This window comes from Nilaparvata lugens, chromosome 5, assembly GCF_014356525.2.
Source record: "Nilaparvata lugens isolate BPH chromosome 5, ASM1435652v1, whole genome shotgun sequence".
NCBI classification, from domain to species: domain Eukaryota; kingdom Metazoa; phylum Arthropoda; class Insecta; order Hemiptera; family Delphacidae; genus Nilaparvata; species Nilaparvata lugens.
Window position 1 is genome coordinate 26766987 of NC_052508.1, and position 23792 is coordinate 26790778.

Genomic DNA, 23792 nt, shown 5'->3' on the forward strand with positions numbered 1-23792 from the left:
CGACCGACGAATTAATTCACTCCATCCTCATATTGATCCTCATCAAGAAAACCATAAGTAGTCAGAAATCACTACAGTATTACATGTCCCACTAATGTTGTAAAACAAAGATGGGTCGATAATAGTTCAATGAACTTCGTGAGTGCAGAACGAGTATTTCACCTATGATACTTATTTGTAATATTGTGCATTTTACTTAGTTTGAGATTAAGAATTAATTAATAATAATTCCAATCTTGTCGGTTGTGCTAATGCACAACCTCTCACTTGTCAATAATCTAATGCTCATCAGATTGTCTAATCCAATGTATATTATCTTATTCAATAGAATCTGCACTAATCCGTTGATAGTGTGACTGCAGTCAGTAGATGTCGTAGACTCTGTTCTCACCCCCACCTCGTCTCGTCGTTTCCCACCAACTACGGATGCCGGCAATCTATCTCTCGGGGAGGAATAAACCGAGGCGTTGAATAGGGCAAGCAGGTCTGGTGATTATCTGTGGGCTTTGGTGTTTCCCATGGGGGGCCCCGGCCCCAGACCCGGCAAGTGAGAACCTGGTGATAGCTGCAGTTGAACAGCAAGAAAGGGTTATGCCAGCAGACTAGTGTAGTGCCGCCGCCTCACATAGACCTGAAGGAAACCCCAAATAATAAAAGGATAAGTTATTTATGAGACATAAACAAAGCAGAGATCTCATGAATTTAGAGTGTCTGACCTCATACGTTTATAAGGCAGTTTGTCTGAAGAACCCTTTCCGCGCTTCATCATTCCCTCCCACTTCATCAAAGCTCACAACCCTCAATCTGTCTCATTTCAACTTCTGCGCTCTTCTACACACACCAGCAACACCTACTGGCTTCGCACTGATTCAACGAGTAGTGGGAAAGAGCATATCAAATATTGATAAAGCAATCCATGTGTTGATTTATGAAAAATAAGAGATCATTTTCATGGAGACGTAAAAATTGAAAAATTCTGAAAGTTAAAGTTGTATGTGTGATTTTTTTTCATTAATAAATGACTTGATTGTAGATACTTGATTGATGACTGATTACTTGTAGATAATATGAAACGTCTCATGAGTCTTTCAGATCACTTATAAATAACAATCAACGATAATTATTTCATGTTTTGACAGACACAATAATCGTATCCTTAAATTATGTTTCTATGAGTTTTGATATAATTCATCTTAGGTAGAGTGACTCGTTCGATAATAGAAGCTAAATCAACAATTGAAAAAATTTCGAAGACTTGTTATTGAAGTCATAAAATGGCTCCATTTAATCACGTCATAAAATGCCAAATTCTGATTGTATCATCTTGAAATTCATCTTAGATTTTGAACAGATAATTCAGCTTCTGGAACAAAAATAACTGTTCTGGACGATAATACGATCTTCCCCTATAAACAATCATTTGATAGTAGTGTGTTCAAGCACCCTAGATAAATTCAACAAAACGTGAGTGTGATTCAGTTTTTTAGTAGGTAGCCTGTTGGCATAGTTTATGGTCATGAAAATTTTATTGGAATGAAAACTAGTAAACAATTCGTTCTCCAGGAGAATTCCGTTCTGTATATTGACAAGATACAATGAAAACACATTTCATCTGAAAGTGTAACAACTTGAGGGGCTATGCACTTGCACATGGCCCTCTGTTGTTGCTTTTTAGAAACTTAATGTCTGTCTTCCATGGAATGTGAGAAATTTATTAGAATAGCATGCAAATACAACTATTCAAAACCCACTTCTTCCATTCTATCATATTATGCTTCAGCTATCAATTTATTCTTTCACTATCAATATTTGTTATGTGATTTCCTTGATCTCTTTATTCATGAAGAACCTTTTCGAATAAATAATTTAAATAATTGGCATCATAATTTAAACCGTGATTCCTTGTTGAGTGGTTTCTTATTCCATTATACTCTGCCAGATGTCAAACTGGAAATTTGTATAACTGAAAATTTGATCAGATATATAACTTTTAAGACAAAAGGGGTTTCTAAAGTCTGAGATGGTATTTATTGGATGAAAATCGGAATGCATTCAAATCATAAGTCATTCCAAGCAATAAACATTTCTGAAGAATTTTTTTCTCAGATAACTACTTGGAAATTGAATTGAATTGTATATTCAAGACCTTCAAATTTTCTAACGGTAATGAATTTTGAAAACGTTTGGTGATATGCAAAATACGGAAGAGTTATAATTAATTAAAGGAGATCAGTTTCGTTGGAGGTGACCATCTCTGTCAGCCCTTTTGCGAGTCAATAACAATTTGCAGTGAGGAACGGTAAGGTAAGGGTTTTTCGGCGGCCGACCATAGAGATGCAATGATTAAAGGCGAGATTCGTAGACGTCATTAGATGGGGATTGTCTCAGCGTCGCGGCGCCAAGCGACGTCAAACGACGATGATTAACGAGACGAGTTTTAATAACGCAGCGTCCCAACGTCCCGACGCTTGATTGATTATTATTTTGGACCCGCAAGATCCCGAAATTAACTCCTTTCATGCTCACTCGAATCCTGTGCTCTTCCTGTCTTATTCCTGCGCGCTCAATCGAGACCCATTCAAGCCCGCAATTCACACTTCACTTTCCACTCGTTCGAAACCCTTTCTCTCTCTCTCCTCCAACCCAACACGGGCCCGAGCTACTCATAACCTCTCATTATGCCAAATCACCTCATCACAATGGTAACGCCGCACTCACAAACACTCCAAAGGAAAACTCTAAAAAGGCATCGTCTAATTGAGCTGCAACACTCGCGTGAATGATCTCATCTTCTGAGAGGATAATTTGCATCTTCGTTTTCACGTCTCAACGAGAATTTTGTTGAATCAAATTATTGATTCATTATTAATTATTGATCATGATTTTCTGAATAATATTTCCCAGAATATAATTCCCGAAGGTAAACTCATGAAGTTATCGTGAAATAAATATAACTTCTGAACCATTTCCCATGGGAACTTCATATCTCTCTCGAAAACAAAGGTAATTCGGAATGGATTCAAATGAGACTGATAATATAATGCACTACATTTCATTCGATAAATAATGCTATTAGCATTTCATCATTCATATCATGGTAAGTGCCAGATTCAAAGATGACAGACATTTTGTCATCTTTCAAGAACCGTCCATTTGGGGGAGAAGGTCCTTTCATCATGAATTCGATTGGAAAAATAAGAGACGTGCCGGATTTTGATAGAATATACGATAAGATAATTTCTGTTATTGAATAGGAACTTGATGTACTTTGACGGTTGAGAATAATAGATGCAATTGTTGTAGATGTGTTGAGAGATATTTACATCTACCGCTCGTTTTTTTTTGGTAGAAGTTATTGGATGAGAAAGTAGGGGAGGGAAAGTTGATGAGTGGTTGAATTTGAAGGGAAAGAGAGGGATAGAGAGACGTGAGAGAAACGAGGGTGAACAGAGGAGAATATTCTTCCCTTCCAATTCTTTAATATTGATAAATGGGAAGTTAAAAGACAAGGATAGCATGCAAAAGTTGCGCGTACAGCTTATGATATCAAACTAACTCGGTTTGTCATTTGTCAAGGAAGAGGAAGTGGAACATGACGACGTGCAAGATGAAGGGCGAAAAGAATAACTCGAATAATAAGAAAAGAAGAGAAAACGTAGCGCGCGTCTTGTAATGAGGAAAGGCCACAGATGGTGCTGGCTCTAAATCCACTTTGCAGAGGGGAACCTCCAAACATGATGGGCACTTAAATTGCCAGCAGCGGCGGTTGAATTTTAAAGGTGGAAAGAAGAAGTCTTGCAGCATGAAGTCTTGTGACATGGCTTTCTCCTGTTGCAACATAACCACCGCCATCAGTGGCGCAGGATAAATGATGCAGAGAACTTACTGCTGAATAAGGGAGTGTCTGCAAAGGGATTCCGTTTGACAACATTTTATATCCTCAGCACCCACCATCTCTCCAATGTCCTTGCTACTTAACACACCAGCTTCTTTCCACCAAATTATATTGTTATTGTTACCATCACCACTCTGCACATCCAGAATCACATAGTAACAACTTGTTCCACCAACTTTGTTCAACCACCCTTGAATTAACAGAATTTCCCTTGCAGTAACAGAATTTCCATTGATACTTTCGCCAGATCGTGTTTACAAGGATGTTTCTCTCCAACCTTTGCAATATGGTAAAACGTTGCCATATTGATAATGTTTTTGATGATGAAATGCGTTTTATGATCTGCTTTTTGATCATGCGGAAGAATGGGATATGATTGTTGAATTGTTTAGCTGCTATATCACTCTTCTTATTATTGAAATTAGAATTTTCAATAACTAATAAAAATCGAATGAATAGATGGATAGAACGAATAACTGAATATTTGAGAAGATGCAATGACATCTGTATTATGCACTTATCTCTTGAAAGAGCAGAGTGGAAAGTTTTCACGGCAAGAAATATGTTTGTCTTTCATTGTGCGGAACAAGTGATCTCGGCTGTGGCGGTGTTCGTTCTCAAGGCACACCATTCGTCCATTGCCGACCTCACTCATACAACTCATTTCACTTTCTTTTCATCTACGTCCACTTTCTGCTTATGAAAAATTTAGTAGGTGCGAAACATCAAAGGTGAGAGCAGCGACTGCGTGGCTGAATTGTGCGCTTTTGAATGAAAAGCGTCGAGCGGCGACCGTGTACCATTCTGTATCTATTAACAACACCCATGTTCCTTCAGCCGCGCACTATTCAAGAAAATGAGTTTTCTCTCACAAAGGTACTCATACTTTCAAATCTCTGTCAATAGAGACTTCCTTTTATACTACTTTCTCTCTTCCCTCTGCTCATCTATGCAACATTCATTATTTGTTAAAGTTTCTGTCTCTCTTCACTTTTTTGGGAATGAAGCTGCATTGATTTTTTGTTTTAATCAAGGTTTTCATCGTGAAGATCAACTTCCCTCTCTGTATTTCTTCAGTCAGTCTAAGTTACTCCCATTTTTTCATTGTGGTTAATGCCATGTAAGCTTTCTGTTGTGTTTGGGTATTTCACAAGAATGAAGAGAATAACCTGAATTGGAATAGAAGTTATTCCAATATTTCCATGACGCTTATCTATTATGAGCCATACTTTTCTCACAATATACCGCAACATAAAGATGTATGTAATGGCCTGTTCAATGATCTGAAATAAATCAGTCCACTGATTTGGAGATTCCGAGTTCATTCCATTTTTTCAGTTCTCTTCTATTATCGGTCGCGCAATAAATTCAAGTAACGGTCGCGTGTCCATGGAGAGACGATCCTTCTTATCTCACTCCACATCGTTTTCGATGATTAGTTGCTGTTTCTCTTCTCTCTTTTTCAATTTTTAGGAAACACGAGACGAATCGTTTCGTGGCGCGTGGATGATAGAAAGAGATGAACAAGTGAGCCATAGGAATAGAAAGGGGGTGAAAGAGGAGAGAGAGAAACATTACTGGCGGAGAGTAGCCCTAAAGACTGGGTTACGAGTGGGAGAGAACCGATAAGGCACCCTTGTATTGCCAAAAGCGAGTAACACGCGTTCGACTCTTCTAAAGGTCACGTGGCCGGAGACGTTTTTGTGAGTCCGATACAGATCCATGTGTATTTTTCTACTGGAAAAAGTAAATGATATTCTCCCACATCAATGGCAATCGCAACAGTTCCAGGGAGCCACTTTGTAAAGTCGGCCAACTCATATCATTGTCTATTCCATGGTCTCTATCCCTTTCTCTTCCAGCCGAATCCCCATTCACCATCCTTTCTCATTCCTTCCATACTGGGTCGGCTCCCGTTACAAAATCCCCTGCTGTCATCATCATCTTATCTACATGACAGCATACGTCGAGATATAATCTATTAGTAATATGGTATTTTTCAACACTGCTGAAAGCATGGTGAAAGCTACATTTTAGATTCAAATGTGATACCGCACAACAACTGAATGAATCCAGGGGAAGTAGGAAGTAGTAGCTACATTGTATCGATGTGTATCGATTAACCTAACTTCAATCTCAAAAATAAGTTCTCATGATGACGAATTTTTCCATTCGAGAATTGGGAACAGTGACCTATATTCACGATTTTGTCAGGACCTCAAAATATCCCATTCCAGCAAGTATAACGATAACAAAAAACTCATTCAAGATACATATAACATTAATTAATTTAATTCGGATGAAAAAAATCATCAAATAGATTTTATAGCCTCTATTTTCATCCTTGAAGACATTCTTACTTGATAATTTGGAAATCTATAGACTCTGGAATTAGTTGATATTCCTTCCATGCAACAAATCATTATAGATCAATCAGAAACTTTCAATCCATTGACCGACATAAATTCCACGTTCAATAAAACATTCCATCCTTTGAATACTTTTGATTATATTCATATCATGTTATTTACACAGTTCTATTGTATAATTATTTGTTGTGACATACTGTAGTTGTTAGACATACTGTTTATCCATTACTATGTAAAAATATTCTGTAAAATATAATTTACACATTTTCTGGTATTGCTCAAAGAAACTATTATTTTGTAATATTCTATTCCATTTAATTTATTGACAATGTTACACTATACTTATCGACAATTAATAGCTTTATTGAAATGCTTAATGTACTCCATGTACCCAATAATAAAATATCCATGCATAATTCAATCTCTATATTGACTCGTTCAAATCTATCTAGCTCCTAATCCATAAATACTTTTGAACAAGAGATTGAAGTTTCATTTGCATCTCAAACACACAAATCATTCGAATGACACTAATCATATCTACTGTTTTTATCCAGTTGATAATGTTCGGTGTTGATATGATAACTTCCACAGAACACCACTCTATAAAAAACAAAGGCAAAGCTTAAAAAAGGAATGACTAGTGTTATTAATTGATGAGAACCACTGAAAAACAGAAACAGATAGATGTTATCGCTTTTAATATCCATCTGGGGTAGTGAATTCCTCCTAAACGGACCGATTAGAATAGAAAGGTTGGGGAATGAACGTGGGTTGAGTGCTAGCTGCTAGCACTGCAGCACTGGGTTAGTCCAAGCTTATTCCTATCATTACGAAATCCAGAGCTGAGTCCTCTACCGTCTCCGATAATACCACTCGTTCTTTCCCGCCTAATGTACATTTCCCAGCTCACTCTATCACTAGCAAGTTTTCTCACTCTCACTCTCAGACTAAGTAAGTATTGTAGGAACTGTTTGTTGCTTTCATGTCAGATGGACAGAGATAAGCCGTTGCCGAACGAATAATAGATGACTGAATGAGTGAGTGTCCAAATGAAGTTACACCTGCCTGGAAACACACTCTGACCCTTGAGCTATTTGAATAAAAAGCAGACACGCCTTCTTCAAGTCCCCGGTCTCGACTGACGCGCTGCTCTCCTGCTAACAAATTACACGTAATTGATAAACATTGTTTTGTTGACCTGCCTTCTTGCACGAGGATCCCCTGAAACCTGAGAGCTTTATTCCTGACTATTTCACTTTCTGACACTAATCAATTGTATTCTAGTTATCTGGTCGCTTGCTGCTTGCAAACTGTGGCATCCTCACAAACAAATGGAAAACAGATAACTCCATAATATTTCCTCTACAATTCATTCTTCTTTTTTTTTATGGAAGTCTCCATCTAATGTTACATGATTATGGAAGGTCTGTTAGCATTAATTATTAGTGAAATGATAATATTGTGACCTGAATGGCTCAGTGTTTCAAGGTCGCACTTATGATCAATTTCATGGTCTCTGACACGACCTAATAACGATTTATCGATTGTCTATTATATCGATGAATTTGATTTTATTAGAATCTTATTAGTAAAAAATAAATACAATCATACATTTTTAATCTTATATTTCTACATAATTCAGATATATTGTGTCAGATATCATGTTATATCCAAGGAAAAAAGGATGTCAAAGATTTTTTTTTGAGAAGAACATAATCGTCATTTTTTATGAGCACTGAAGTTGGAATCTTGTTACATTCAAATTCTAAAACAATACTGAGAGTATTGGAGCGTACAAAATATTAAATATCCCAACACTTTGTAAATCGGAAGCCATTTTATAATTTGCAATGTCGCTTCCACCTTGATTAATATTGAGGGACGCTTCATTAGTCTGCGGTTTCACATTCGTAGACAGTTTGTGTCGTCGGCAGATAAGCCAAGCCGCACGTGCTAGTGGTTGCAGTCCAAGTCCTCGTATTTATTGTTAAATAATAAAAACGATCATCTGAGAATAGCGGGGAATGTGTCTTCGGGTGGACGGGACGTGTGATGGAAATCCGATATGGGATTCCTCAGTTGACGCGAACCAAACGACATAATTAAATCTGTCCCCTTGAATGAATTCCAGTCGACCGTCTCGCTCTGGTTTGCTTTGCTGCTGTCGATGCGTTTCGTGACTCTCTCCAACCAGAAAGATACAAGAAGGTTTTCGTTACTTTGTGCTCCCCTGTGGTGATCAACCACTCCACCCCCCACCATCCACTCTTCCCCGTGGATCCTTACCGTTCGTGGTGACACTATATCCGTCCCGTCCCGTCCCGTCCCGTCACGTCTCGTCTGTCCACCGCAAACCGTCCCGGCCGGTTATCTCGTATCTCGTTTCCTTTTCAAAACAAGACAGAAAAATGTGACTCCTCACACCTCCAGCCATTTCCGCATCGTGAAACGCCGCTGCTTCATTTGGAACGGGCTCACCGTAACCTGACCTCAAACAGATCGACAGAGTTTGACAGCTCCACTTCATATCATCTTATTTCGTGCAGTCAGATAAACAGCCGGAAAACAATGGGTGAAATCCAGTTTTGTCACATCTAGATTCCTATTGAATGGATAACAAGTTTTGTCAAGCGAGTGAACAGCTAATCGAGAACACTACATGTAGATAGGATTCTTCAGTTGTATACTTGAAGAAATATGAGCTCCTCTTCTTTTGAGAGGAATTCAGATACTTTAGTAGTACTCAATTTACTTGCAAATAGTAATTCAATCAACGTCTCATGAATAAGCTAAGCCGCACGTGCTAGTGGTTGCAGTCCAAGTCCTCGTATTTATTGTTGAATAATAAAAACGGTCTGAGAATAGCGGGGAAATATCGTCTCATGAATTGATCTAACGTGAGAATCAAATTGAGTTTGAGAAATTATGTTAAAATTCCACTTGTGTGAGAACAATAGTTTGTAATTTTGAATGCGTTTATGAACTTTGATTCTTGTGTAACTAGTTACATAAGAAGAACTCGAATACTTTATCTCCATTACTAGGTCCAAAAAATCTATACTGAGTGGTTGGGGTAACTATACTACATTTCAATCATTAATCACTGGCAAGGTGATGAGTTGATTTGGGAATAAGACTCTGTTGATGATGGAATGTTAGAAAGAACTGGTATAACAAACTACACAACGAGATAATCCGAGAGCAGTATGATCTTCAAATTATGAAATTCAACTCAACTCCGAACTGAATCGATATGAGCGGAGTAGTCGAAATGGGAGAGAATGTCATTAAACCATATTGTACAGCATTAGAAAGAGGGAGTCGGACCCCATTTGAGATCAATCGCAGAAACAGTGGATTGTTGCAGTGGACTCAGTCAAAAGAGGGACTGCGGAGCTGAGCAAAGTTAGCATAGGTTTCGATTGCAAACGAAAGATTTCGGCTTAGTAGAAATTTGCATTCCTAAATGGCAATAAGCTGCAAGTCTGTATCACGACCATCCCCTCTTTTCTTAGGCAAACAATTATTTCATTCGAAACGGACCCCACATGCGCGTATCCAACAGATCGATAAGCATTATGAATGAATGGGTTCTTGCTTCACTGTTGAGTTGTATTGTGTTCTTCTGTATAGACTCATTCTATATCGGCTCATTTGATCTCGTAGAAGAAAGAAGTAATCACATCGAGAATTACTCTTGCACTTACTTGTTTACGAATATATTCTTCCCAAAACTCTATTTTTCTTGTTCAGAATTATCGATCAATTTTTGCAAATAATAAGATTCGTGATATTGCAACGTAATGAATGCTTTTAAATGGCATTCTTCTACAGGTCAGAAAAATATGGAGGTCAGAAAAATGGCTATGGAGGTCAGAAAAATAAGCTTCAACTCCAAATCAATCTTCTGACGGTTATGAAGTTTCCCTACCCAATATATCAATGAAGTAGATGGTCCAAATTTTGATGATGATTGAAAAAAAATGGTTCCACTTCCACCATTGTATATTATGATGACCTGTCAAGTCGTCCCTATAGAAGTAATAGGGTTGGAAGTAGGAAAGCTATCTGGAATCGAAGGTGAAGAAGGTATGCTGAGCTGGCATTTGCCTTGTTACGACGGACTCTGATGATGATAATAATAATAAATACGAACAATAACAGGAGGGCAGAGATGAGGTAAGGGCAGTTTACGCCCTTACGAAAGGAAGATATGAATGTGTGTCCTCTTAGAATATTGCTTGGGTTTACGTCTCGGTGCCACGATCGTAAACTAGGCCTTTCCTTAGTGAGGACCCGAAGGAGGGAAGAGCAGGACATCTCCTGATGTCTGATTTACGCCTTTCATTGTAGGAGCGAGCGCCCTTCTATGAACGCAACCGACCTTCTGCAACTATTATTGCCTTGGTTGAGCCCAGCTCTCAATGCACCAGCGCCTATAAACCGTCGTTGTTACTGTTTCTATTAACAAACATGCTCATTTCATCTCGTCTGAACGTAAATCGATAATAATCATCAAACTACTATACCAAATCATATTTGATGTAAGTTATAACATAGATTAATGAAAGCCCTTTAATAATTTTCATTCCTTTATAATCAAAACATACAGAAATATTACAGTATATCTCGAAAGTTATCCGAAAAATTATGATTAATGATTGAGACATTGAGACTAACTTCACGCTCTCGTATTGGAGACGAAACGTACTATTATAATGATAAATCAAATCATGTAGCGCATCAACAACCTCTGCTGCTCTGCGATATGGTGACAAGTAAACTCAAACAGTGCATGAACTATGAAGAAAGCATGCGATGAGGGATTGATGGGTATATTCAAATGGATAATGAGTTCATAATTATCATAAAAACAGATTCAATTGCAAAATGAAAATAGTATTATACTATAATTTCCCATAAACAAAATTATTTTAACAAAAAAGTAATATATTCTACTTGTCTTAATATGTTATAGACAGGAATGTCACAATCTCGGTTGGGCTAAATCATACTGTGAGGTAGCTCAAAGCATCAATAGAAACACGGATCTGAGTTGAGGTATGCTGTTGTGTTATAATCAAAGTAATTAGTTTGCGAGTGAAAAGTGCATCCAGGTATGTGCTTAATTAAATGAAAGTGTGGCGGACTGTTTACTCGTTGATCGGCCACATCAAATGCAATATTCGGCCGAGCAGCGAGCAGGCCGAGCAGGCCTGCCAATTAATAAAATGCACCAACTGCTGCTGCTGCTATTGCATTGCATTGCACAGCTTCCTGCAATTTGGCATCGACTTCAAAGGAACAGCGGCGCGTCATCTCTCGATCATGCTGTTGTGTGGTGGGGGGGGGGCTGACCCCTCCCGTTCAGTTGGGCTGGAATGTCACCAAGCAGGGCACAATTTAATAATTGCGATTGAACGCCAACAACATTCAGTGATGTGACAGATTGATTACTGTTCAGCTTGGAAGGATTGCTTGTTTGAAACAATATTTGGATTACAGCTTTGTAATCATGAATCTGATGGGAGTGAATTTTTTTCATATTTCTGGTGTACTGTATTCCAAACATTGTATGGAAGTACAGAAATGGTTTTTCCGGCTTTGACAAGAGATTTAATGACAAGTTATTTGTTTTTTTTTAGAAAACTTGTAATACTCATACATATTTTTTTCTTCCTTAAACATCTAAGTCGATAGAAACATACCTAATCGTAATATAAGCCATGTATAAGCCAATTACTTCCTCTATAATATCCAAATAAAATCGGATGGAAATCGGTTTCGGATTATCCAAATAAATGTTTTGGAATGATTTGTTGAAACAAAAGATCTTATACGAAACATTCACTTGGAGAAAAGAAGGTTTCGGTATGTTCGATATTATCAAAGTTCTATTCTCTACATGATATCGCGATGAGAGATGGAAGTGATTACAAAACGCAGGTTCCAGAAGGGACGAAGCACGCCAATGTTGGTAAGGTTGGAAATTTCGGAAAGTTTGAATGTATGCATTGTAAGTTATCCGAAGAAGAAGCTCGGGAGCGTTGCGGTCTGTCTCTCCTTTCATTCATTGAAATTTATAGCTTTCTTTGTAATTTCGAGGGATTTTGTTATATATAGGCCGGTGGTTTCTTTATGAGGTATTAGTTTGAGGTGGAGGGGGAAGTAGCTTTGTGTCCATGGATCAGCAAACGTATCGCACAGGAGATTGGTCCATCCCCCACCTCCTCCACCAACTGACAACGATATGAGCACTCACAAAGCGCTAAGAAATCAAGGGGATGAGTTTCAGATTTTATAAGGGTGAGGAAAAGCTCAAGGGGAATGAGAGCTTGTCCCACGTTTGTCCCTCTTTCAGTTTTCCTCTCCGCGGAATTCTGAACTTTCGCTTTCTCTTCTTTGTTTTAATCTTAGTACTATACAATGTATCAGCTCAACTTGAGGAAGCAATTGATTGCTTTCAGATTTCACTTTCATTGTTGGACATTGTTGTCCTTGTGTAAGTAAATGTGCATGATGCTCTACAGTATAGTACTCTAGCTATCAGTTATTGCATTCAGTAGACTTATATTAGCCGAAATCTGTTTTAAATAGTATGATGTATAATTTTTTCTTGACATGAATTTTTCAGAGATGAATGAAAAACCACTGATTCCTGATAAGTGATTTCCCTTTAGTTACTCGTATTTACAATCAATGACATGACTGAATATTATTATTTGTAGATCTAGAACTTGAAGCATTCATAGTTCATCGTAATATTGTCTATGAGAGGAGTAGGTAGTTTCAAGTTTCGATTTCGCAGTAATTAAAAAGTAGGGTGGCTGACATAAACGTCCTCCGAGTACTATCAATAAACAGTATGCATTTTCCCACATACAATTTTCATAGTAAACGATGGATATGGTTTTCCCGGCTTTCCACGAAATCTGATATTTTGTGGAATAACCAACGATATTAATTAATTAAATCAATTAGTAAGCTGAATTATTGTCACAAGTTGTGGAGATTGTCATGAATGCAAGAAAAACATGCATTCAGAATATTTGAATTGCACAACGTTGTTATCATGTTTGGGTAGCTATATTATTCAATAGTTTGAGAAAACACTAGTTAATTGGGGTATGTTTTGATTCACGTTATCAGAATTGGATTTCAGCTCTATACGTATTTACTGTGGCTCGATAGCGGTTTACGTTCCTATCTGTTTAAATAGGCAAGGTTTATTGAAATGATAATACGATAACCAATATGGAGGCCTCTGTCAATTTCAGTTGATATCCACGTTTCCAGTCAAGGATAATAAGCACTATTATACCCATCTGTAGAGAAGAGAGAGAATCATTCAGTGTTTCTTTATATCTCACTCTTCTAACAAAATAAACAATGACCAGTGAAGCATGAACTTATCAACTATCTCTCTCCAGCACAACATCACTAGTCTCGCTCAATTATCTATCACTAACATCTCACCTCCAGTGCTCCATTCGATGTCGCTGTTGTATAGGTATTGGCCACTATCTATATTTGCATACAATAACAAACGCAACGCTACAAACAGCCCATACATTAACAGTGTTACAGCAGACCACCATACATGGATATTGTCAGCAGTAATCCTTCTGCGATCAGCGGAGAGGGCACAAATCGCCCTAAACTGCGATTAAGATATCTCATCCGCGCATACTCCTAGTTGCAGGCCTGCGCAGCACCACACGCCTCAACACCAACTATCGTCGGTTTAGTCTCTTATGTATACAAAATAGTTGATATAATCCCTTTACTGGCATATGATTATTGGGCGTTGTAGCTTTGTAACAAGCTCGCCTCTCTGATTCAACCTCAGAACAACAAACAAGTTTTAGCATTGAAATATTCATTTTCAGTCCTGGATTCATTCTATGCTATCGTACGCAATAATGACACCTCAATGTGTGATAAGTGATAATAAACAAAATGAGAGAATGGTATACTTGTTAAAAATTTAATTCAAGATTTGTGGAATGTGTTAATAGAAGAATTAAAGTTTTGTCAAACTAAATTTTAAAATTCTATACTACACTTTATCAAAATTCGCAATGATTAAAGAATAATAGATTCGGAGCCTGGTCGAAAGTTATATTGGCTGAGTTTTGATAAATTATTTCACAAGTACAGAAGCTATAATGAAAAAAATGTTATTTTTTGGGTAGCTCTGCAATTTTTCCTGTGAGGAAGGATTGTGAAATAACAGAAAATATTAAAAATAGAGGAGCTTTATGTGGCTCCTTTGAAGCGTGTCTCAAAAACTGCCAAAAATTGAAAATAATGGATTTCCAAATTCCAGGCACTAATAGAACTCATAATATGAAATGAGATTCTCTTCTCAACCTATCTTAATAGAATAGTATATTTTTAGGTTTCAACTTGGTGATGTAGAATGAGAATGATAAAGCGGAATAAGAATGAGATTTGGAAAACTGTGATGAAACCTGATTGTATGGATTGAGTTTTTTGTAATCTCACATATTTATGTCGGTGGTGTGTTATTTGCCGAATTAGTAAAACGTGGACATGAATGCATAATATATTTATGAAGTTGATGAGATCTGCGATGAGAGGAAGAGATGATTTCACAAATGACCGGAGGAATTTTTGTCGTTCTCGTCAGGATTAGAATGAAAAAGGAAGTATTTCTGAATGAAATGCTCGATAACTCATAACTCATCGCTCGGAGGAAGAAGCAGTAAAGGAAACCGGGCCGTAAAAACCTACTGTTTAGTAGTTGGCAAAATTCATTTCATTTCCTTTAGGAGATCTCAACATATAATTCGATGATGCTGAGTTCTCGATTAACATCGTTTCTTGGGAATTGACCCAAGGTGCTAACATAATCTTCGGAAGAAAACTGAAGGATTTAATTTCCTGTTGACATTTTTAGTCGATGAAATAAAGACAGATGTAGCCGTAATCTTGAAATGCGGAGATCTGTAGAGCTACACTTTCCTAAAGTCATTCATATTTCCACAAATCTTCTATACAACTTCATTGATAAACGGGATGTGTTCATATTATAATAATTATGATATGGTAAAAAGTGAAATAATTTTATGAAATGGTAAAAAGTGAATTATTCTACTCTAATTGATTCATGTTTTGTTCATTATATGCTTTTTCTCAAGAGCCAGAAAAGATGAGTAGATCTGTAAGTTTATTCGGAAAAATAAAATTCAAACTTCAGTTAATGTTTACAGAAAACTCCAAATAAGGAAGAATAAAAACAGTGAAATTGGGAATAATGATTAATTTTTTGGAGAAGTTCAATTGAAAAGTCAAACTGCCAATTTGATACGAGAAATGAGATTGTGTTCTTCAAAAGATGTCTCAAGTGATAAATTAACTGAAGACATCAGGATGAGGGTGGATCTCCATAAAATTTCGAATACAGGTGTCTTTGCAGTTCAGTTCAAATAACGATTTATATGAAATTTCAGTTTTATACAGTAATTATATAGTACACTATAGTTCTAATGTTATTTTGTGTTGCATTATTCTTTTGAATTTCAGTTCAAAGAGCAAGACGATCAATATCAATAGATAATAATGTGTAGGCTATAATATTAATCATCTCGTATGAGGCGGCGTTTATTAGTTTTTGGTGGTAAGAAGATGAAGATTCATGACAATATTGAAAAGATGTTGCCGGTTTAACTATCACGTTGAGTCTTATCCGAGCGTTCTCCTTCCAATCCACCCTGAAATTAATTAGAGTGAATCGAAGTGGAGCCTTTCAATTTGTTTTCATTAATCAGTGGGTAATTGGTAGTAAAGTGAAGACTCGGATCGTGTGAGGTTTCTACTAGCGATGGAAGTAATGTGAACGAGATTGCAAAAGGGGTGAGAAGTGAAATTTCACTTGTTATCAATTCGAAATAATTTCTAATAATGGAGGAGGACGGTGCTCATGAGGAAAGGGTAATAATGTGCGAGGAAGAGAGAGATTACGTTTACGTTGTGTTGTTTTGTATTACAAACCTCATGAGTAATGACAGCTACTCGAAGTAAGTCTGAAGCAAGGAGTTTGCCAGTGATAAGGCGTTGCGATGTTTGAGCGATGGGGCGGACTCCCCGCGGAATAATGGAGAGGAATCGAAACCATGTTCTCGTGTTCCATCTCCCCACTCCCCACCGTACAAAGGAACGTTGCCGCTCAAATAGCAAACATGATGCGAATTAACAAAGTTTACTCAGAGTTTGCAGTTATGTATACGAGTCGAAGAGGATCACTGAGGTTGACAACTACATAATATCTGTCTCAAACTCTGATCAATCTTGGTTCCGCTGCTTCTGAACCTTGGGCTTTGCTGATGAATCTGTACTCTTACAATAGCTTTCAAATTTCTAGAAATCTCCAATCACATCAAATTCATTTTTAAAGTTTTATTGAGATTGCAGAGCTCAACCTACTATCATTGGTGAACGATATTGTAGTTGTTTATAGAGATTTTTCATATGTTATTGGTATAAAGATTGGTTATTCTATGATTTTATGAACTAAGTATATTCCATAGGACTTGCTTTTCCATAATTATGTTCATCACAATGAAACAGATTCTCAGAGAAACTTATTTCACATGATATTGGTTTGGAGATGCATTATTACAATTTCTGGGAATACTGATTATGTATCATGTAAAATATTTCTCTTAATCCCTTGTTAAATCAATTCATATTGTTACTTGGACTGGGAAGTCGTATCTTTCATAAAGAGGATAATGTTCAGCTGGATCAAAAGTTGAGAAAGGAGAAATTTATACATGCTAGCTTTAAGAAAACAATTCTCACAAGTTCCCACTTATACTAGAACTTGTGGAGAATATATTTTCAACATCGAGAAAATTAGAGGAAATTCAAGTTGTAAAATATCTCTCGAGTTGAAAAGAAAGATACAACAGTTGATTCGAATAGACCACTACCGGTATTTGATAGGAGAACTGATTGATGTTGGAGCAATGAATTTGGTATTGGCATCAAACTTGGTCAATCACTGCGGTGGATTTAGTTGGGAAGCGAATATCAACATTGTTCGGTGCTGGCAAGATTTGTCGGTCCGAAGTCGCAGTAAGTAGTAATCCAGGCTCAGTAGTCAGTGGGGACTTTGGGGAGTCCACAGCTAAATGAGAACTTGGTGGATGTTGCGGGGTGGGGGTGCAAGTCTTGGACCAGGAACTTGTTAATTAATAAACAAGAAGCAGCAAGAGTGAGCGAATATCTTCGATGCCAAGATCAATTAGACCAAGTCGGTTATTGTCTTACCCTATTAGCCCTTACTCTGCAAACGGGAGCACCCGCCCCATCAAAATCCGTTCACTGTTCCCTCCGCAAACTGCTAGCAGATTAGATTTAGTCGTCTTTCTGGTGATTCATTTTCAGTCTCCTGATGAATCCCTTCGGGACATTAGGCCAGTGATTTTCAACATTCAACGCCACAACTGATATTCATGTTTTGTGAAGTCCAAACTTGGCAACTGTGCGTCTTCGACTTCTACTCCTCACCAGGCTCTTGTTTCTCCTCCCTTTCTTGGTTATATCGATCAATATAATAATCCATTGTCCCTCATAAAATAATTTTCAAGTGATCACTTTTGGACTTACTTCCAGTTTTCGACTATGATACATTCTACTCTTTTAAAAACCTTCCATGATGTATAAATATTCTCGAAGCTATTCCACAAGATTCAACTTTCATATCTTTACTTTCTTGTAGGAGTCATTAGTATGAAATTATCAATGTTATTATGGCTAGGCTATATTTATTTGACAAGAACTCTTTAATAATCTGAATTATTTTACTCCTGTTGAGTAAATTGCATTATTTTTTATGAGAAATAAAGGAAGCTTGGATAGAGATCTATAATTGAAATCTGAAAGATTTTTTGAAAAACTGTTTCCGAAATTATTATGAAGATGTAAGTTGGAGTGAATCTATTGAACAATATAATCATAATATTACTATAAAATTAATAAATGTTTTACTGAAAATTTAGCTCACTCTTGGTTAGAAATCAACCTTAGTAGCTTTCTAATTATTATTCTGTCCGGTCAGAAAGCCACGGCCTATATGCAGAACGGAAATTGAAGTAATATCCATTCGTACATAGAATAATAAACCACGGGATGTTGCCAAGTTTAAGGAAGCGAATGTAATGTACATCTGCGCTTCGCCTCGTTGAGGGACCACTTACAAGTCCGTTGTAGTATTTACTTATTAAAAAGTCAAAAGCATGAATCTTTCGGTGCACTCACATTTGCCACCCTTAAGGTGCTGCCAGCGCCTACATGCATATTTCCATGCCGTTAGGTGAATGGAAATAGGAAATTATAATAATGTTTTTAAAAGGGAAGTTCTGGTGATTTGGTAGCTGCTTCCCCTTGGTGGCTCCACAGTATTCCATTTGCATAGGCCGGCCATGGACAGTTAAAAACAAATATAGCGTAAAAGTCATCGTATTGCAGAGGAGAAAGTCGAATTAGACGAGAAAAACCATCGGCAAACCCTCACCGTTGTTCTCTGGAAAATGAAGATGTTGCCACCCCTCTCACCCATCCGCCTCCCTCAACTAATGAGGAAATGCTTTTAGCTGAGCTGGCCTTGTAATACGATAAACGAGTGTAGCCTAAGAAGCGACCGGGAGGAATCATTCCCAACTCTAATGGCTTTTTGAATTTATGTGCGATACCGTCTTCATCTTGGCATGCAGAAGAGGAAGGACGCCGCCGAAAAGAAGAAGTAGCATCTGTAGAAAGTTCGGGTCCCCGTTATTCGGAAAATGTGTTAATAAATTATATAGTAAGTACAACTTACAACCCCCGCGCGATGAAATCCAACCGCGAAATTCGCGCTACTCTCCCTTCCTCCCGTCCCATCACATCCCCTTGAGGGATTAGAATGCCAGGCTTATGTGACTGAGTGAAACACGCCACCGAATTACTGCACTCTATTCTGAATAGTATTTTTTTCTACCAAGATCTCTTGTTATTAAATTGTTTCTTGTCGCCACATGAAAGATGAACGACTAAGTTTCTCGATTTATTGTACAAGTCTCGGTTCACGAACGTATGAAACTCTTGATAGAGAGCTCAATTTCCGTTTTCTAGTTGATTACCTGCAGCTAAAGCAGCTTCAACACAGGTATCGATGATCGTATAATTTATTGTGATTGATCGTTGATTTGATAATGAATCCTGATAATTATTATTTTAGAATAAATTTATATTACATTGAACTTCAATTACTTATGATCTTTGTCATCTGATTTCCCAAAACTTTACTCATCCTTATAATTTATTTTCACTCACTTGAGCTCTATTTAAACTTCGAAAATGTAAAGTTACGACATTTTACAATATATTCTTACGATGTTTATGTTCAGCCTTATATAACCTATCATGTAATATGGAAGAAGAACTTGTAATTCTGATAGTAGCCTATTTTAAATTGGAAAAGTTTACGATTGCTTTTCAACACTATGAAACATCAACTAGACATCATGTCACAATTTGTAGATTATTAAAATCTAGCTCATACGTTTTCCTGTTTCATAAATAACTGTTACTCGAGTTTGAAAAATATTGACGGAATTTTATATCTGACAGCTTTCTGTGGGACTTGACATTTGATGTTTACTTAGCCCTTGAATTGCTTTTAACTTGGTCAATTATCGTACAGCAGGTGTTCCACAGCAAACAATCGTCCTGTTTATTGCATTAACTCGGTAGATAGTCATAAAAAACCCAATAGCTAGGCACTAGACAACCGTCTGTTTCCCACTATACAAAGAAAAATTTGAAAAAATAAAATTTTTATTTGAAAGTGGAGCACTCGTTGATTTGATGCGTCAGAAGGTAGCTAGCAAGAGAGCTTTCATCATCCATATCTCGGTTTTGTCCAATGTGTTTGATTCATGACGCAATCAGCGATCAAGTGATACACATTTCCCAATCGAATACAAAATGTACAATTTTCAATGTGATGTTTGTTTGAAAGTTTTTCAAATTAAATAATGTAAACGACTGAATTATAATAATATAATACCAACCTCTATGGTGTCCAACCTCCAATTTGCCTCTATGGCGATAATCCATTATTTATAGAATCTGAAAAGAGCGTGAATCTCTTCCATCAATAATAATAGATAATTAATCATTCATTTTTTGGATAAGAGCTATAATGTTATTTGAATTTGGTTACAGGCTACGGGAAGAGAGGGGAGAGGCCGAGCGAGCACTTGCGCTGGACCACAAAGTTCGAGATCTCAGTTCACACAACGGTAAGATTCATTATTATTTATATCAGTCTCTGTTTATTATAATATTTCACACAATGCATTTTTATTTAATTATTTCGCTGTAAGTGATGGTCAATGTTTTTTCCATTACTGAATAGTTGAAGTTTTTCAACCAGTACTTCGCTCATATTCTTTTATTTTTTTCTCCAACAAGAAATGAATTGAATTTATTTCAAGAAATATTTCTACAACTATTGAGAGATTTCATTGGTACCTTGTTATCCAATTTTGTGAAGATAATAATTATTAAAAAATATGTACTTTGAATATCACTTAGAGTTGGGAAGGATAAAACTGCTTCCAGAACATTATTTGCAGTTTTTTATTCTTTTTGAAAAATATCTCTGGTTTCATATTTCTATTTCTAGTTCCATTAATTAAAATTTTCAAAACAACTTCCTTTTTCAATTATGGAAAAATCTATTTCCGGACGATTTTGTACAATATTTTGACAAATTTCAGTCAGAATAGTTGAGTTGATCTTTGGGTTTTTTGTGTAACATAGGGTATGCCGTGTTATTTGTGCAGGTTCATCGAACGGTCAGAGTCCAGTGCTGAACCTGAGCAAAAGCGGTGGTGGAGGCGGGGGAGGCGGTGACCAAGATGGCGTCCACTCGGGCAGTGAGGCGGGCGAAGCGGCCACTCACGACGATGATGACGACGATGAAGACAACCTTAGTGACGTCGATGATGACGATGACAAGGACCAAGGTAAATCAATCAATCATACATTTCAATTAATTGATATAAGAAATTTCGCTTCAAGTATTGATACTTTTCAGTACCTTTTTAGTACTATACTGTTATTGGTGATGTGTTTCTAATTTCTCTTATAATATTTCTTCTCAGACTTTTGAACGCAATACCAGTTCTTTAGCTACATTTTTTCAAAGTGGACTCGCATAATATATTGCTTATATATTTTTTTCTCTCTCTCTTTCTATTATCCTTTCTTCCTCTCCAATTCTTCTCTTCTTCACTCCTCTTCACCCTTTTTTCCTCACCTTCTACCAGCCTATTACATGGGAAAACATATTTGACTTGATATTTTTCCTCCTTTCTTTCTTTTCTTTCTTTTTCACCCCACCAATTTTTGTATTCCCCAGCTTATTTTTGTATTCTCATTTTAAATTTGTATTCTTATTAGAAATGTTTACTATAATTGTATTTTTTCCATTCAGATTTTTTGTGTGCTCTTGTTTTGTGTTGGGAAAAGTAATTGATTGATTGAATTCGGTAACTGAGTCACAAATTCACTAACTATTCACTATTTCAAATAATTTTTCACAAACCATTGATCAATTCCGTTATTTTTCCCCATTCTGTAAAAATCCCTAGCCACAACAATGACTGATATGACTGATAATTCCCGTAACGTTGGTACAATACAGGTTACATCAGCAGAGTCAATTGCATTGTGTTAGCACAAACGCTACCCACTGTTTAATACTGTACCTACTACGTTCATTGCCTCCATTATCGTTTAGTCGTACAGTAAATCTTGTCAACGACGGATATTACGTGTTCGAATAGATAATTCACATTTGGATGCTGTTTGAGAGAATTGGAACAATGAGAAAAGTGGTGGATTATTGGTTGGGGGGGATCGTAGAGCAGTGGAGCAGTGGCTCCCCCCTGGCACCCCCGCTGGGTGGACGGGCGCCCAACTGCTACCGCTGTCTCAGGTTCCCACAGTCCACAACCGCGGTTCGTGTCCACAGACAATGTCATTTAGAAGACACTCAACACGCCAACTGACAACTCAACAGTCTCTTGATATCACCAGACAGCTCCTCAAATTAGATTGGCACCATTGTTAAAATCAAGATAAACTGAGCTTATCATAGTAGTAGGTTCAACAATATAGCGGGAGCATCTTGGTTCGATTCCATTTGTACTGAACAATCTTCAATTACAATGAAAGCATTCGCTTAATTCCCTTCTTCACTTAATTTCTATTTGTCAGTCCGTTTACCAATATTGATAGGCCTAGTAAAGCGAAGTAATATTCAATATTTTATTCATTATTATTAGTATCTGTATTTAATCCATAACCATAAAACAAAACAATCTCAAGTATAAGTTTTCTTAACCTATAATATGATTATTTTTGAAGTTTTTTGAGTAGCAAGTCAATCGTATTTGGTGAATTTTACCGGGTTATCAAATAGAAAAGATGAATGGGATAAGAAGCGATTAATATTTGTAGAGAAATGGCTAAACAATAATAATTGAATCGATACAGTATAAAAACAGTTCAAGTGCTTTTGCTTCATCGAATTTCAAACCTCACTATCCAGTATTCCATCACTTTAGATTGGAATATCTTGACATTTTCTTGAGGAGCATCAATCAAATATGATTGTTTTTACTAATTCAATGCATCATAAGTACCGTACTCATAAAATTGATAAATGTTTACTTCTAGAAGATGATCGATGGTTGAAGAAATCATGTAGCTTATGTCCAAACTGTGTTAAAATTTGCATGTAATAAGCAGTACATGTGAGGTACCTGGTACGCGCTAGTTATTCGCAGTAAATTGGACAACTTAATGCCAAGTGTCTATCATTATAGATAGAACAAGAATAACTGTATTGAATAACAGTATGCATTTTAATTAGAATTCAAATGTAAAAGTTCATTTTCATGCAAAAGTTATCTCATGTTTTCTGTCACTATCGCTCTGAAATCTAATTCTTTTTACAATGGCACTGAACCGTTATTACGATGTGTGCAACAAGGCTGAGCTTTTGCGATTGTGAATTGCATTCTCCCAACTTGAAGTTGTAATTATACGTTTGCGCAGAGGAAGTCATTGGTGTAATCTTGAAACCAGATTACAAATTAGGAATTCAGAACATTCCGTTCCGATGGTCAATTCATGTATGTTTGTGTTGGTCCTGAAGAGAAAGAATCAAGTTTAGCATCATGTTAGAACAGATAAATAGATAGTATCATAGAGAAACAATAGCTTGAGTAGATATCCCATGGTATAGGGAGTTTATGTCGCAACTTTTACTGTTATCTCAAGTCCATTACTATCGATTATTGTAGATTTTTATTGTTTCGGCCGGGTGAGAGTGTATGAACTGCACAATATGAGAGACTACCAGCGTCACACACCTTTTTGGGAAAGAAGTACATGGACTATAGGCTTGAGATAACAGTAAAAGTTGCGACATAAACGCCCTA

The 23792-nt window shown here is 36.9% G+C and overlaps 1 protein-coding gene across 1 annotated transcript in view; it reads left to right on the plus strand.

The window, feature by feature from the left end:
- Nucleotides 1-23792, plus strand: part of LOC111053732 (dachshund homolog 1-like) — a 232458-nt gene that overhangs the window by 125129 nt on the left and 83537 nt on the right. The window contains 2 exon segments of the mRNA XM_039428058.1: nucleotides 20503-20579; nucleotides 21126-21308. Of these exon segments, the coding sequence (XP_039283992.1) occupies nucleotides 20503-20579; nucleotides 21126-21308 (260 nt within the window).